Source organism: Suhomyces tanzawaensis (genome assembly GCF_001661415.1).
Source record: "Suhomyces tanzawaensis NRRL Y-17324 unplaced genomic scaffold CANTAscaffold_5, whole genome shotgun sequence".
Classification (NCBI taxonomy): Eukaryota; Fungi; Ascomycota; class Pichiomycetes; order Serinales; family Debaryomycetaceae; genus Suhomyces; species Suhomyces tanzawaensis.
The window spans coordinates 495396-510660 of record NW_017963640.1 but is presented as its reverse complement, the minus strand read 5'-3'; the positions used below and the strand labels follow the sequence as shown (position 1 = coordinate 510660).

General features: G+C 42.7%; 8 protein-coding genes and 2 non-coding genes across 10 annotated transcripts; 7 read left to right on the top strand and 3 right to left on the bottom strand.

Annotated features, from left to right (window-relative positions):
• Window positions 1-73: 73 nt before the first annotated feature.
• MEP1 (ammonium permease) lies at window positions 74-1591 on the top strand (the record flags this gene model as incomplete). Its single annotated transcript, XM_020210199.1, has 1 exon — window positions 74-1591. The coding sequence occupies one exon, from the start codon at window positions 74-76 to the stop codon at window positions 1589-1591; it is 1518 nt and encodes a 505-aa protein (XP_020063593.1).
• Window positions 1592-1629: 38 nt separating this feature from the next.
• CANTADRAFT_267204 (uncharacterized protein) lies at window positions 1630-2077 on the bottom strand. Its single transcript, XM_020207856.1, has one exon. The coding sequence runs from the start codon at window positions 1941-1943 to the stop codon at window positions 1668-1670; it is 276 nt and encodes a 91-aa protein (XP_020063592.1). The 5' UTR covers window positions 1944-2077; the 3' UTR covers window positions 1630-1667.
• A 65-nt stretch (window positions 2078-2142) lies between these two features.
• Window positions 2143-4342, top strand: ILV2 (acetolactate synthase catalytic subunit). The gene has a single exon (XM_020207798.1). It carries the CDS (start codon window positions 2212-2214, stop codon window positions 4234-4236), a length of 2025 nt encoding a protein of 674 aa, XP_020063591.1. The 5' UTR covers window positions 2143-2211; the 3' UTR covers window positions 4237-4342.
• Window positions 4343-4459: 117 nt separating this feature from the next.
• CANTADRAFT_t151 lies at window positions 4460-4540 on the bottom strand. The gene has a single exon. It is a non-coding gene; the product is annotated as a tRNA-Lys (tRNA).
• Window positions 4541-5361: 821 nt separating this feature from the next.
• CANTADRAFT_t176 lies at window positions 5362-5454 on the top strand. Its single transcript has one exon. It is a non-coding gene; the product is annotated as a tRNA-Ser (tRNA).
• A 120-nt stretch (window positions 5455-5574) lies between these two features.
• CANTADRAFT_266680 (uncharacterized protein) lies at window positions 5575-6056 on the top strand. The gene has a single exon (XM_020207837.1). It carries the CDS (start codon window positions 5673-5675, stop codon window positions 5931-5933), a length of 261 nt encoding a protein of 86 aa, XP_020063590.1. The 5' UTR covers window positions 5575-5672; the 3' UTR covers window positions 5934-6056.
• On the top strand, window positions 6057-6564 carry CANTADRAFT_266681 (uncharacterized protein). The gene has a single exon (XM_020207838.1). The coding sequence runs from the start codon at window positions 6179-6181 to the stop codon at window positions 6512-6514; it is 336 nt and encodes a 111-aa protein (XP_020063589.1). The 5' UTR covers window positions 6057-6178; the 3' UTR covers window positions 6515-6564.
• Window positions 6565-6996: 432 nt separating this feature from the next.
• ZCF16 (Zcf16p) lies at window positions 6997-9777 on the top strand (the record flags this gene model as incomplete). The annotated part of the gene is made up of 1 exon (XM_020208800.1): window positions 6997-9777. A coding segment is annotated over one exon (2781 nt), but the record flags the coding sequence as incomplete, so codon positions are not given.
• A 1235-nt stretch (window positions 9778-11012) lies between these two features.
• Window positions 11013-14288, bottom strand: CANTADRAFT_52660 (uncharacterized protein; the record flags this gene model as incomplete). The annotated part of the gene is made up of 1 exon (XM_020210108.1): window positions 11013-14288. One exon carries the CDS (start codon window positions 14286-14288, stop codon window positions 11013-11015), a length of 3276 nt encoding a protein of 1091 aa, XP_020063587.1.
• A 308-nt stretch (window positions 14289-14596) lies between these two features.
• Window positions 14597-14887, top strand: MRPL33 (mitochondrial 54S ribosomal protein uL30m; the record flags this gene model as incomplete). The annotated part of the gene is made up of 1 exon (XM_020210145.1): window positions 14597-14887. The coding sequence occupies one exon, from the start codon at window positions 14597-14599 to the stop codon at window positions 14885-14887; it is 291 nt and encodes a 96-aa protein (XP_020063586.1).
• Between the last annotated feature and the right edge of the window lie 378 nt (window positions 14888-15265).

Here is a 15265-nt window from a genome sequence, read left to right as displayed (position 1 = left end):
AATTACCCTTTTACATATATAGTTTAGTATATCCTCCGGGGTAAATTATCATATCTATCACTACTATTCACATATGTCGGATATACTATCGAAAAAGCAGATCTTCACAGAAAACTTCAAGTATAATGAGTCCTTCGTACTATTATTCTCCATCTCGTCATCCTTAATCTGGATTATGGTCCCCGGTTTGGCATTTTTGTATTCGGGTTTGGCCAGAAGAAAGTCAGCCTTGTCCATGGTATGGATTGTTTTCATGTCCTCCTTCATCGGGATCTTCCAATGGTACTTCTGGGGCTACTCGTTAGCATTCTCAGACACATCCTCCAACAACTTCATCGGGGACTTGCATTTCTTTGGGTTCAAAAATCTTTTGGGCGCTTCCAGTTCCGACTCAGACTTCCCTCAAATAGCATACGCTCTCTTCCAGATGCAATTCTTGCTTGTTACCTTGGCCATTTTGGCAGGTGCTTGTGTTGCCGAAAGAGGCCGTTTTTTGCCTTCCATGATCTTTTTGTTTTGTTGGGCCACCGTGGTCTACTGCCCTGTAGTCTACTGGATTTGGGGTGGTGGCTGGGCCTCTTCTTTCAGAGGCGGTGCCCTTGATTACGCTGGCGGAGGTCCTGTTGAGATTCTTTCCGGTGTGTCGGCATTTGTATTCAGTGCCTTCTTGGGAAGAAGAAACGAGACTTTGATGATCAACTATAGACCTCACAACATCTCCACCATCTTCTTGGGTACCTCGCTTCTCTACATGGGATGGTTGTTTTTCAACGGATTTTCGTGTGCAAATGCATCGCTCAAAGTCCCATACTCCATGATGAACACACACTTGGCCGGAGCTTTCGGTGCCATTTCATGGGTGTTGCTTGATTTCAGATTGGAGAAGAAGTGGTCCATGGTCGCTGCCTGTTCTGGATGTATTTCCGGGTTGGTGGCTGCTACTCCTTCTTCGGGGATGATTCCTCTCTGGGCTTCGGTGATTTTGGGAATTGCTGCGGGTATCATCTGTAACTTTTCCACCAAGCTCAAGTACATATGCCGTGTTGATGACTCTCTTGATGTGTTGGCGGAGCACGGTATAGCCGGAATCATTGGGTTGATTTTCAACGCCTTGTTCGGGTCTTCTACGGTGATTGGTTACGATGGAGTCACCGATCACTTGGGTGGATGGATCGACCACAACTGGAAACAGTTGTACATTCAAATTGCGTACATCTTAGCAACTGCTGGTTATTCTGCGGGTGTTACTGCAATTTTGTGCTTTGTGATCGACAAGATCCCTGGCTTGCATTTAAGAATCGACTACAACGCAGAAGAAGTGGGTGTGGACGAGGACCAGATTGGAGAGTTTGCGTACGATTACGTGGAGGTCAGAAGAGACTTCTTGGACTGGTCGAACCCAGTAGCCGAGCAATCTCAGCAGCACTCCGAATCCGCTTCCATCGCCCCATCTTTGAGAAACACTCATGTTGATCGTGAGAACAAGCCAGAGACCCGTCAAATCTACGAGGCCGTGGAGGACGGTGACACATCCACCGAGCACGGCGCAGAGACCGCCAGCAGTATGGAGAAAAACGAAAAGACTAACTAGAATTCACATTACGTATAATAGACACAAGCATTGAATTATGTAGCTGCTGGCACAATCATCGCACAATGATGACAGACTAAGAGTCATTCACCTTAAGCGAGATCACGATCTCTTCAACAACGATGCTGTTACGGCTGAGCCTCCTACCAGGAGTGCCCACGCGACTGGAGACTACAATAAGCGATTCATCTTGTCGTACTTCCACTGGTAATTTATGAATACGAACACAAAAACTGCTACAATATTGTCTCATATAGATCGGCATTCTGCACTTATCGAGTTTTTCTCCTAAGATCCAGTCAGCGCTCTGGTACGTTGCCATCACCGGTAGCTCAACTGATCCACACGGCATTCTCTTACCTGCATCTGCATCAACAGCTGCGAAAGAACACACGTGACCAACCCCATACTTCCACGTGACCTAAAAAATTTTCGCCCGGGCGAACGGGCTCGCCTCAGGCCCGCTAATTCTCACCGGTTCAGGCATTCCCCACGACTGACTCATCTGAGATTTATAAGTTTCTTTTGCTGGCGCCGGTTTTTTTGCAGTGGAATTTTCGTACCAAGTATATTTATTCAGAATTCGCTGATTTCATTAGAATAACCCCAGTTGGCACAAGATGATCAATCAAAGAATGAGAGCATCAAGGATGATGCTTAGGCTCAAGGGCCAGACCAGAAACATCACCAAAACCAACTTACACAAGGCTACCATGACCGCTACCCAAGGATCGACCAGACCAACCCCAGCCCCAGCTTTCAACGCTGCCTCCGACATCTCGGCTCCTTCCAAGGCCCCAGCAATCAGCGAGCCTGCCAGGCAGGCTCCAGCCATGGACGACTCCTTCATTGGCTTGACTGGTGGTGAGATCTTCCACGAAATGATGTTGAGACACGATGTCGACACCGTATTTGGATACCCAGGTGGTGCTATTTTACCAGTGTTCGACGCCATCTACAACTCCGACAAGTTCAAGTTCGTCCTCCCCAGACACGAACAAGGTGCTGGTCACATGGCTGAAGGTTACGCCAGAGTCACCGGAAAGCCAGGTGTTGTCCTTGTCACCTCAGGACCCGGTGCTACCAACGTCATCACCCCGTTGGCTGACGCCTTGATGGACGGTGTTCCCCTTGTTGTGTTCTCGGGCCAAGTCCCAACTACTGCTATCGGTACCGACGCTTTCCAAGAAGCTGATGTCATTGGTATCTCCAGATCCTGTACCAAGTGGAACGTCATGGTCAAGAATGTTGCCGAGCTCCCAAGACGTATCAATGAAGCCTTTGAGATCGCCACTTCGGGTAGACCAGGTCCTGTCCTCGTGGATTTGCCTAAGGATGTCACCGCCGCCATCTTGAGACAATCGATCCCAATACATTCAACCTTGCCTTCCAACGCTTTGAGTCAACTCACCAAGAAGGCCGCCAACGAGTTCACCTTGGAAGCTATCAGAAACTCTGCCGACTTGTTGAACTCTGCCAAGAAGCCTATTATCTACGCCGGTGCTGGTATCTTGAATCACGAAGATGGTCCTAAATTATTGAAGGAATTGGCTGACAAAGCCAACATACCTGTCACCACCACCATTCAAGGTTTAGGTGCATTTGATCAAAGAGATCCAAAGTCCCTCGACTTCTTGGGTATGCACGGTAATGCCGCTGCCAACACTGCTATCCAAACCGCCGATCTTATTCTTGCCCTTGGTGCCAGATTCGATGACAGAGTCACCCTTAATGTTTCCAAGTTCGCTCCAGCTGCAAAGTTGGCTGCTTCTGAAAACAGAGGTGGTATCATTCATTTCGAAGTGTCTCCAAAGAACATCAACAAGGTTGTGGAAGCCACCGTTGCCGTTGAAGGTGACGTCACTGCTAACTTGAAAAAGTTCATCCCATTGGTTGAGTCTGTCGACAGAACTGAATGGCTCGACCAATGTACTGAATGGAAGAACAAGTATCCATACAGTTACCAAAAAGAAACCCCAGGCTCTTTAATCAAGCCACAGACATTGATTCAAGAACTTTCCAAACAATCTCACACCTACGGTAAGGACGTTATTGTGACCACTGGTGTTGGTCAACATCAAATGTGGGCCGCCCAACATTTCACCTGGACTAAGCCAAGAACCATGATTACCTCTGGTGGTCTTGGTACTATGGGTTTTGGTTTACCAGCCGCTATTGGTGCTCAAATTGGTAGACCAGATGCTATTGTTATCGATATCGATGGTGATGCTTCTTTCAACATGACTCTTACTGAATTATCCGCTGCTATCCAAGCCAACGCTCCTGTCAAGATCTGTGTCTTGAACAACGAGGAACAAGGTATGGTCACTCAATGGCAAACATTATTCTACGAGCACAGATACTCCCACACCCATCAATCTAACCCAGACTTCATGAAGTTGGCAGAAGCTATGGGTATGAAGGGTATTAGACTCTCTACTCCAGCCGATATGGTTTCTGGAGTTAAGGAATTCTTGGATTACAACGATGGTCCTGTTTTGATGGAAGTTCTTGTTGAAAAGAAGGTCCCAGTCTTACCAATGGTTCCAGCCGGACGTGCGTTGGACGACTTCATTCTTTGGGATGCTGAAACCGAAAGAAAAGAAAAGGAATTAAGAAATCAAAGAACCGGAGGTAAGCATTAAAGCTCTCCATAAAATTTCAATTCTTATTCTACCTCTTACTTCGACTGCTGCATAGCTTTTGCTCCTGGATATATGGTCGTTTTAAGAGGATCTTGTTAATGCATAGTTATTTATTGGAAATACAAGCTCCAACACTATTACTTTAATTTTAATTGTAGACTGGCTGCAAATTGGAATGGTAAATCTCTTTTTCTATCGCTGTTGCATTAAAAATTAAAAAGAAAGCCCGATGCGGGGGTCGAACCCGCAACCTTTTGATGTCTTACTTAAGAGTCAAACGCTCTACCGATTGAGCTAACCAGGCGATTTGTTGAGTGACTTAGTTTGTGAGTAGTTATAACCGTTCGAAGGTATATTAGTCAGCAATTAGTAATACTCGTGACAAATGGACAAGAAGAATGACAATAGGATAGTGGTAGAGGGAAGAGCTTGGGTACCCACTTGAACTCTTGGAAATTGCATAGTCTCCAAAGAGTCATAATCAACTTGTCCAATTTGATGAAAGTTGTATCACTTATTCAGAGAGCAAAAAAGCTTTCTATGGTACGAAGCTCATGAAGATTTCCCAGCATTTGCGGGCTGTACTGATCGCGGCAAAGACTTCTTCTAATACCGTAGTGGCATTGCATATGTGACATGTCGGTTCGTTAATAATGCGGTGATTCTGGGATCCGTGGTTAAATAGTTGTATGCCGTCTATGGCCCCCGGATACTTGAAGCTAAGGGTTGTGAAAAGTTTTTTTCCGTCCTGTTGTGCGTATGTCGAGAAGATGTTCGTTCCAACTTCTCAGAGCTGTTCGTTTTTTTCCTGTTCCTTGGATTCTTTCATTCGTCTACTAAGACTCATGAGAGTAGCTGCATTAACTGGTTTGTCATGTCAGCTGAGGATGTCGGGGAAACATTCGAATTTATCTCATAATTGATAGATAATGGTCAAGACATTTGGAAAACTGGTTCTTAAAGATTTGGAAAGCTGAAGTGCGACTAACAAAATCTTAATGTAGGAAAAAGATGTAAATAGGTTAATTTGTTCGAAAATTGCTTTATTCTTGACTTTTGTTTGTCAAAAAAATTGTATAAAACAACCAAGTATAAATGTAGTTTCCTGCAAATTTGGAAAATATAGGCAGTGTGGCCGAGCGGTTAAGGCGACTGACTCGAATTGTTTCGGGCCATCAGTTGGGATTTCCCGCGCAGGTTCGAATCCTGCTGCTGTCGTTATCTTTTTTATTGTCTTAATGCTTGTGCTCTATGCATTAAATGATTAGTTGTGTAACTACATTCTGTATTATCTGCTCTGGATGTTGTTCACCATTTCATTTTTGTGCAAATCTGTTTCCTGGTGTTTCCTGGGCTCAACAATTTATAAACTGATCAACAGAGCTCGTTTTTGAGAGCAACGTTATATTACGAGATTCATCCGTGAAATTAGGTACATGGTGCAAGGTCATACCTGGCTAGTATATTACAAGATAATTTGGCAAACTATCACCAATCACTATATTGAGTTCCATTTTTCGCAAAAAAGAGAAAGTTCCCAAACATTCCAGGGTGTAACTTTGGGATTTCCAAGAGTTTCTACGATTCTACCTCATTTGGGTAGATGCCCAATGTGTTCACTCCTTACAGTTTTTAATTTTCTTCCGGGATTCAGTTTTAGTTCGAGAAAAAGGCTATTGCGTACATTAGTACACTAAGCTGTTGATGGAATCATTCGACTTTTAAAGATCTTATTAGCTTACCGGTTAAAGATTTCATCAATGCCAACAAAGTGTTGGCAGATGTCTCCACTATCTAGGCATGTGTTTGGAAACTCGACTAACTCCGATCTCATATGGGCCGCAACTATGATTTCTTACTTAATCTCAGACTTTTGAGGCACCATATTGCCTTGCGTTATTAGCGTCAATCCATCTTGTGTATGTAGCTACCAAAGGTCGCGATGAACAGCACTCTTTCTCTAGCATCGCCAGTCTGTAAATTTTTCCTTATTTATTCTTTTGCACCCACTTCTTGGTATTCATATTGGATAGCAACTTTTCCAGATTCTTTGAGTCTCGGTATGGACAAAATCCGAATTGCGGTAGATTTCACTATTACACTCTTCATCCTTTTCATTTATCGACTACAGGCTCTGTACCAGAAAGTACTGATGGTTACTATTTTCAGCCACAAAATTCCGTGCCCTAACCAGTTCGCAAGTGTCTTCTCCACACTTGGACTCTCATGTGATGTCAGCAGCAACGAGTTCGGGCCACGATTTTCATATGGTTCGTAGATTAAGCCCGACTAAGAAACTCGTATCACAGACAGAGAGTCATATGACTCATTTGCACAGACCCTGATATTGTTCGTAAATGCATAAACCTCCGTTCACCCTAACGAGTAGTTCTAAAGCCGCATTCACGTGGATTTGAAGCACTAGGGCCAGTAATCGGTATCTGACAGCTTGTTGCCATATCATCTTGGGCGGTCCCAGCTTGATACGTACTCGATGCCTTCAACCTAGTAACCCCGAACCCCGCTAGTCTTTTTAGGCTTTACGGAGCGAGCGAGTGAATTTTTGGCGGTGGACAATTTCAGGTCCTTTTATCCGAGGTACTCGGGTACACACCAAATTCTGGGGAAATAAACACAAAAGTGTTAGACCTATACACCGACTCACATCTAATATAAGCGTTGGATATTGATTATGGACATTCATCTGGCTCACAATCCAAGTTATTAAGATCACCCATTCTAATGTCTTCAGAGGAGCCTAAGTCCCAGGATAAGTCGAAGTCTAACTTCAAGCTTATCACCACCACCACCGGTGTTCGAGTGTCCCAAGCTTGTGACCGATGTCGTATCAAGAAGATCAAATGTGACGGCCAGACCCCGTGTTTGAACTGTTCTAAGATTGGGTTCGAATGTAAGACCAGTGATAAGTTGACTCGTCGAGCCTTTCCCAAGGGCTATACTGAAAACCTAGAGAAAAAGCTAAAGGAACTCGAGGAAGAAAATGACAGACTCAAGGAGCGTTTGGCTTCTGGTGGGCATGACACCAACACAACGGTCCCAGAAAGTAAAAAGCCTATTCCCAAACCTTCAACCACTACCATCACGAATGAATCCTCACAGATACAAATCAACAATCCTATCGATCAAATTTTCAATCTTGACAACAAAGGAATCATTATTGGTAATGACAATCTCAATTTTGAATCACAATTCAATCATTTGCTCATTAACTTCAACCTTCCATTCTTGAAAATCACCAACAGTCACAACTTCTTGATAAACGATCCCAACAGTTATTTGTACCATCCGACCTACACAAGCTATAATCAGTTCCACAACAAGGATTTGGATGTCATTTATAACCCTTTGACTGGTAACACCAACAGCGAGGACTGGAATAATGGTACCGCAGGGCAATTAGTTAAGGGAAAATGGGGTAACGACTTGCCAATCGATGTGTATGACTTGTTCATCAGCCTTATCAATAATTTCAAAAAGCTATTCAGCTCCAAGAAAGAATTGGATAATCAAATCACTCAATATTTCTTGAATTATAATATTTTCATCCCCATTTTTGACTACGAAAAGTTTATGAAATCCTACGATGATTTTCACACCATGTACCCATTTATTTTCACCTATGATGATTCTACAATTAACGGCTTCAACCTTTCGAACACCAACGATTATCAACTAGTCAATGATTATTTAATGACGATTATACAAATCTACGCAATGATTATGATGAATGATCCCACAATTAACTTGAATTTGTTGTTGAATCACTCCAACCCCAGCTACATTATGAAGAAAACTGCATCCACAAGTACCAGTGTATCATCATCCGCTCCCTCGAATTTTTCAATCACATCCTTGTACGATTTCTTACCATACTTCAATGTGTTTCATGTATCGATTAATCAACTTCATACTTACCAGTTGTTCTTATATTATTCGTTGTTGACGAACAACAAGGAAAAGTCATTGATTTTATCCTCCTTAATCAATTCATTCATTGGTATTCTAGGAATTAACTTGAATTCTAAAAATTTGTTCTTTAACGATTTGTCATTGAGCATTCAACAGAAAAGAGATAGAGTCAAGATTTTCTGGGTATTCAAGGTACTCCTTAAATGCTTCAACTTGAAGTTTGGGTACAAACCAAGTTTAAATACCACAGTGATCAATCCAGTCACCATTGATAGATACTTTCAGTTAACACCAGACAAGTTGAGCACTTTGTTGGATACTGAAGGAGGAATGAACGATGAGTTGTTTCAAACTCTATTGAAACCAAGCATTGAGTTCTTGAACTTGGTTAATATGATCATTCCTTCCTCGTTTTCTCCTAATTACTACCAATATCTTAAGCAAGGTAAAAAGAAACATGATGCAAAAGATAAGGAGCATGCTCGGCACTTGGACTGGATTTTGAATGAGGATGATGGCGATGGAAATGATGGGAATTTGAACTATAATTTTCACCAGTTCTTGACCATTGATAAGAACTTGTGCAATTGGAGAGAATCTTTGAAGAACAAGAAGATCGATCTTTCCCCATTGACTAAAATGGGGTTGGTAAATTTGGCAGATGATACTCAAAATGACCTATATCATGACCTCATTGATTCGAATTTAACTAGAAAGTCGGTCGGTTCGAATGATGAACGCAACGATAGCAATTCTGGAATCACCAACGAAGGCTACATGTATTATTTGAACTCGGGGAAACCCGATGTTTTGACGGCATCACAACTTATCAAGATCCAGTTGAACTTTCACTGCATCATCATTAGGTCAATCAACTACTTGAACTTCATTGTGGACAAGGAATTGACATATGCATACTATATCGAAATTACCAAGATATCTAAGGAGGTGCTTAGCTATTTTCTCATGATCTTTCTGCATTTGAACAAGGCAAACGAGAAGTTGTCAGAGCCACGTTCATCAAGCAACATTGTGATGGAAAGTTTGGGGTTAGATATGGATGAGGATGGGTTTGTGATCAATGACTTTTCTGTGAAAAGAAGAAGAATAAGCAATCATGGGCATGGACATGGACCACACAACCCGAAAAGGATTATTAAGGAGATCCCATACTCGCCGTTTAACTCGATGTTGAATGGGTTGTCCATGAGTATCATCAACTTCAAGAAAGCAATTGTGCTTCAGATGATTTACTTGTTGATTTGCCAGCTCAAGTTCCTGAAGAGAAATCAGTTTGAGTATATTGGCGACTCGATGGAGATTTTGAGCAAAAGCATCGATTTATTCATAAAGATTTTCATCAACTACAAGACGGGGTTGGTCAACACCAACAGCAAGCTGAACGGACGCACCCACAAGGAGGACGATCTTTACAAGAAGTTGATCAACGACCAGTTGCAGGACGAAATCTTGAGGGATCAGGACGAGAGTGACGACGAGGACGACGAGGATGCTGCCAGTGCCTACTACCGCAAGATCGACTGGGACGACGAGGAAATGGACGAGGACTTGAAGTATCTCAAAATCTTGAAGTTCATCAAGTACAAGAGCGCCAAAGTGGAGCAGGACATAGAAACCCGTAAGGCGGCGGAGAAGGTGGTCAACTCGCTACCCAACCCTGGGCACATTACTCACCACCACCATTACCAGGAAAATAGACGCACCGAGGCGACTGGCGCTGGCGGTAGCGCGAATGGACCACTCACTCGTCTTCCCCAGCCCTTCTACGCTGGAGGCGCCCTGGATATGGGATCTCCCGGTAACTTCGGGTACAAAGGGCCACCGGTGGCCAAGTACGACTACTTGCTCGGAGACTACAATGGGTCGATGGGATACGTCAAGACCGAAGACGACGAGTTGAAAAATAAGGAGAAGCTAGCCATCAACGACTTGATGAGTTTGCGCCACGGGCTGGGCAATCTTGGCGGCATTTACACGAACACAGCGCCTCACGACGCCAGTGGCCAGGCCCGCCCTTCCCAAAACAACAACGCCCTGTCATGGAATGGCGCTGCCAGACCCATGTAGGACAATATTTATTATGTAAGGTAATGTACAGTACTAGAAGCTGGGTGCAAAACCGCGTGTAGACCGCGGCTTGCCACTGGAGGCACTTCCGATGTCCCGACAGGCTGGGGCCGCGCGTCACGTGTGCGGCGTCCCCACATTGTTACGTCACGGTGGTGATGGGTCCGGCATATCGCTATCGCCTCCAGTTACCCCAGAGCCACACCCCTTTTTCACCGCCCCGCAGAATCGTGATGTTACGCTTTGGGAGAGGTATCGTGTTTGCAGTATAAAAGGGGATCGCCCGCCAGCGATTGCCACCCACCAACTATGACTTACCAATCCTTTACCGACCAATTCAACAATGCTCCACTGACCCCTTTGAAGGACGAATCCGCCACCTCCAACTCCGACTCGTACTTTGCTGCCACCAGCACCTCGGTATCTCCAATGGTCGCCAAGGAGGAATCTGGCTTCACCAACAACCCCATCGCCAACCTCATTGAGCACGAGAAGTACCACAAGTCTTCCGACAACTTGCACGTCTCGTTGTAAGCCCAGGCTACGCGCATGTGATCTCCTCCTCCCTCCTGTGGCTACAGGCTTAGTTCGGTGCAAACGGCAACAGCGAAACGGTACCGCGAGAGTACCTACCAACATGCCAGGCTAGCCAATTTACGTTGCGAATGCTACTGCCAGCACCGTGTTTCCATAGTTTTTTAGTTTTTGGGTCAGGCCATTCTACAAGTCCGATTGGTCCGCTGGACTCTTTTCTGTATTTAAATGGAAATCAAAATCTGCTCAAGCTTAGCCTTGAACTGTTTTAATTTGAGGGGCGACTGGCCCCATTCGATTGTATCTAGCAAGCCCACAGCTTCAGATGTAGGACACAAGTCGTTGATGACTTCAAACATGGTCTCGCCTGCCATTTCTCGGACTTTTCCAAGCTTGTGGCCACAGGCAAGGGCCACTATTCTCTTCCTGCACTTTACTGACACCTCGTCTCGCAACTCGCCCATGTGATGGAAAATCTTGAGAGTTAATCCGATCCGGGTGAGGTTTGTGGTGTTGATCTGCAAGTTGTAGCACCGAATGTAGAGGGCCTCGTAATTGAAGTCGGCCGGGAACTGAAAGTTGGCCTCGAATAGCTTGACAAATACATTGAGCACCACAACATAGCTCTTTTGGTCCCTGGCACTGACCTCTACACCCTGGGGCACTTTTAATAGAGTCAAGAAGTTCTGGTACACCACAGGGTGCGAGTGATCGAGTAAGAATACTAATAACTGCGCAAAGGATTCGTTCAAAACGGTGGCATTAGCCGCAAGTGCTCCAATACTGAAAGTGACCCCTTTCCAGAACAAAAGAGACATCTGCTTTTCGTGATCTTGTTCACAAAGAGGCAAAATCTGTTCTCCATAATACTTGAACAAGTAGGCAAAATATTGCGATACTGATAATTCATTGCTCAATAAGCTCATACCTTTCATCGAGAGTAACAAGTTCATGGCCTCCAACCGAATCTTATCGATCAACTCGCCTGCCAATCTCACTAGCTTTAATTCGATCTGCTTTTCTAATCCATAAAATTGGTCAAAATTGTGCTTGATTAGTTGGATGACCCCATACCGTATCTTGGAGCCAACATCTCCTTGTTTTGTCAAAGTGTAGTCGTCAAGCAAGCCAACCAACTGAGAACCAACACCCGGTGGAAGTTTTCTTTGTTGGTGGGTCAAGCTATTCACCATGAGTGTCCTTATTTCGCAGTCGACTTCACTGGCTGACATGATCCCAACAAATTCCTCAAACTCCTCGTCCTCAAAGCAATATGCAAAAATCACATTTGCTAGCATCTGATTATTATTCCTCAAGTAGTATTGGAATTTTCGGATGCTTTCCTGAGAAAGCTGTGAGCTATCTAAGTGCCCAAATAGTTCTATTAGCTCTTCGATCAAGTAAGGTGTTGGGGATAGCCTTAAGATATTGAAAATGATGGGCCAATTGTTCTCTATTGACATACCCAATTTGATTTGTAAGTTCGTCCACTTCAAGTATCCTTCTGCCTTTTCGTGTGTATCATGGTGATAATCAAACTTGAAATCCAGTGTCCTTTCAGTTAGATAGCCAATATACTTTGATCTTGAGCGTTCATCAATGTCTGGCAAAAAGACGCAAATGAAATATATATCAAGATTTAATAGTTTTTCCAAAATATATTCTAAACCATACTCTTCATGATCTTTCACCTCGTAATTCAAAAAATTACCTTCCATCCTCATGATCAGATTGAGATACGTGCAGCTCAATTTCCTAATTGCAAATTTCAAGTTCTCATTTGTGACGTTTTCGAGTAGTTTTGGAATAAATAGCGACTTGTTGAAGCCAAGTTTTATCATCTCATCAATTAGCAAATATGACGACTGATGTGAGCTTATATTTGATGACGCAAACAGCTCAATAAAATTGATTATAAATTCGCCAACTTTGAAAACATCATCAATGTACTGCTTGAAAAGTAAATTCCCAAATCTTCCAACAAATTCCTGGATAACAGCAATCCCACATCTTCGGATTATCAATTCACCATCCATGATGACTATTAATATCAAATCGAAAAGTATCGTTTCCATCATCAAAGGATTGGCCATAGACAAGGCGTTGAAGTCATCTTGTTTAATTATTCGGCACAATGCCCAAAGCACAAAGCACGACGAATCACGGACTTGACTACCTAGGACCGAAGATAGTCTCCTTTGTTCCATGAACAATGTCTTGTGGATAATGCTTAGTAAACTTGGCACAAGACTCACAGGGAAAGAATTTTCTAATGCTGTAAAGCCAAAGTATAATAAAATGGTATGATATTTTGGAATGAAAACTGCATCATTATCAATAATAAGACACGATACAAATGAAGAAGCTGGTTTCAAGTTCAAGTCTAATTGGCCAATCATATAGGATATAAGCTGTTCTTGATAATTGGTAGCTGTCATCGATAATATTTTTGTTAACTTGGCTAAAGATTTTGCCATTGCATACCTCAATGATGTATCAAATGTGGTCATTAAATTCATGATATGACTCAATAGATGGTTAATGATGGTGGATGTCATTTGATAATTTCCACGCTTGACATAAACCATCGAGAGCTTGCTCAATATCTTGATCATGTATAAGACATTGAGATTATTCAAATGCTTCTGTGTGCTTTCCTGTTGTATTCTAAGATTCATTAGATCAATAGAAATTAGATTGTAGACTGTATCAAGGTACGGTTCGATGACTTCAATTGGACATCTCTTCAACAATTTGTTGATTGTAATTAGATGCCCAAGCTTGACAGAACCATTAAGTCTATCTAGAGACTTCCATTCTGGCTCTACGTATATGTGGAAGTACTCATACAAATGATTTGAATTATGAATAACATCCGATCTGGTTAATAGTCTTGACAAGAGGATCAGCGATATCAATTGATTCTTTGAAGCATTGGCATGCTTTGAAAGGTTTTCGATAGCAATTCCGATTAATTGGACAGGTAATGTTGACTCAATATGTTCCAACTTAAATGGGACTAACACGAGATTCGATAACCAAATTAAACATAAAAATAGCTCGTTATCATTATCCAGCAATTTAGTGAGCTCAATTAAACGAGGGATTAGGTACACATCTGATGAGAAGTAATTTGTGACATGTTTGAAGCCTCTAATCTTTGAAAAGTTATAGATGATCTCGCCAATATTGTGAGAAAATGATCCAGAATAGTGATAAGGAATTGGATCTGCCAGTTTCTTCTGATTGTTTATGAAGAAGTACAAGTCTGTGAGTGAACCTATGTAAAAGCTCAAGTGAGAATCAAGTAATTTTGGCGAAGGTTCAAACTCATTTATGCCTAAGATTATCCTATTAAGTATGGACTTTGAGTGTTCGTACTTGTCACGGTCAGAAGTGTCGGATTTGATCAACAAACCAAAATCACAAATAAGCTTCCCGAGCTCATCATGCAATTGTCGTTCATTCTTCACCACATTGAACTCTTGCAGCTCATCCATTCTACTGTGTGAATATGAATGGTTTTGACGATAGATATACAACGACACGCGACAAAGTCGCTTTCACAAGGTAATAGATAAATGACAGCAAAAAACCGTTAGCCAAAATTAAGTAGATCCGACAGGAAGACTCGACTCTACAAATAGCACTGCCATAGATTCTCACTTCTGGTCGCGCAAAGCATTGAATTTGACTATTATCATTAACGTTACAGAAGTCTACAACAATTACGTCCTGCACATAACGCTAACAATTTTCATCAATTTTTCAAAAGGTTCTATTCAATACTACTCCATCTACATCCACAATGTCTGCTGCCAAACAAGGCTTCTACAAGATCACTCAAATACGGTCTACCATAGGTATGCCACCTCTTACCCGTAAGAATATGCAAGCTTTGGGTTTAAAAAAAAGATTCCAAATTGTGTACCAAAGTATCTCTCCTTCAACTGCTCACAGAATCGCTGCTGTTAAAGAATTAGTCAAGGTCGAACTTGTTGGCGAACCAAAGTCTGTCCAACAGTTGGCTGACGAAAGAAAGTACAAGCCAGGTTTCGAAATCATCAACAGAGATGTGGCTAAGCCAGTATACGAATAAATCATAATAACTACTCATTCAAGAAATTTGGCACACAAATACTACCGAATCGACGGTCTAACTGTCCGCGGTGAATGCTCACCAATACTCAACAAACATATCCTCAAGGTTATCTAAAAGAGAAAGCGATGGGCGGTCCGGATTTCTTCAACGCAAGGTCAATTCCACATGATCCCATGCCCGGGTCCAAAGAAGACTGAAGTACCAGTCATGTAAATATATGGGCAGAATAGACGAAATTTAACATTCAATTTAGTAGAACAGTAGTCTATATCACGATAACAAGAAACGAAGAGTTTGTGGTACAAAATTTGGATGGAGCTTTTCAAAAACCTAATCGATACTTGCCAGAAATAGCCCTTGTAGATCCCCCGTAAC

Excerpts from the sequence above, each read along its gene's own strand:
- ILV2 (XM_020207798.1), top strand. The coding sequence starts at position 2,212 with ATGATCAATCAAAGAATGAGAGCATCAAGGATGATGCTTAGGCTCAAG.
- CANTADRAFT_266680 (XM_020207837.1), top strand. The coding sequence starts at position 5,673 with ATGGTGCAAGGTCATACCTGGCTAGTATATTACAAGATAATTTGGCAA.
- CANTADRAFT_267204 (XM_020207856.1), bottom strand. The coding sequence starts at position 1,943 with ATGCCGTGTGGATCAGTTGAGCTACCGGTGATGGCAACGTACCAGAGC.
- CANTADRAFT_266681 (XM_020207838.1), top strand. The coding sequence starts at position 6,179 with ATGAACAGCACTCTTTCTCTAGCATCGCCAGTCTGTAAATTTTTCCTT.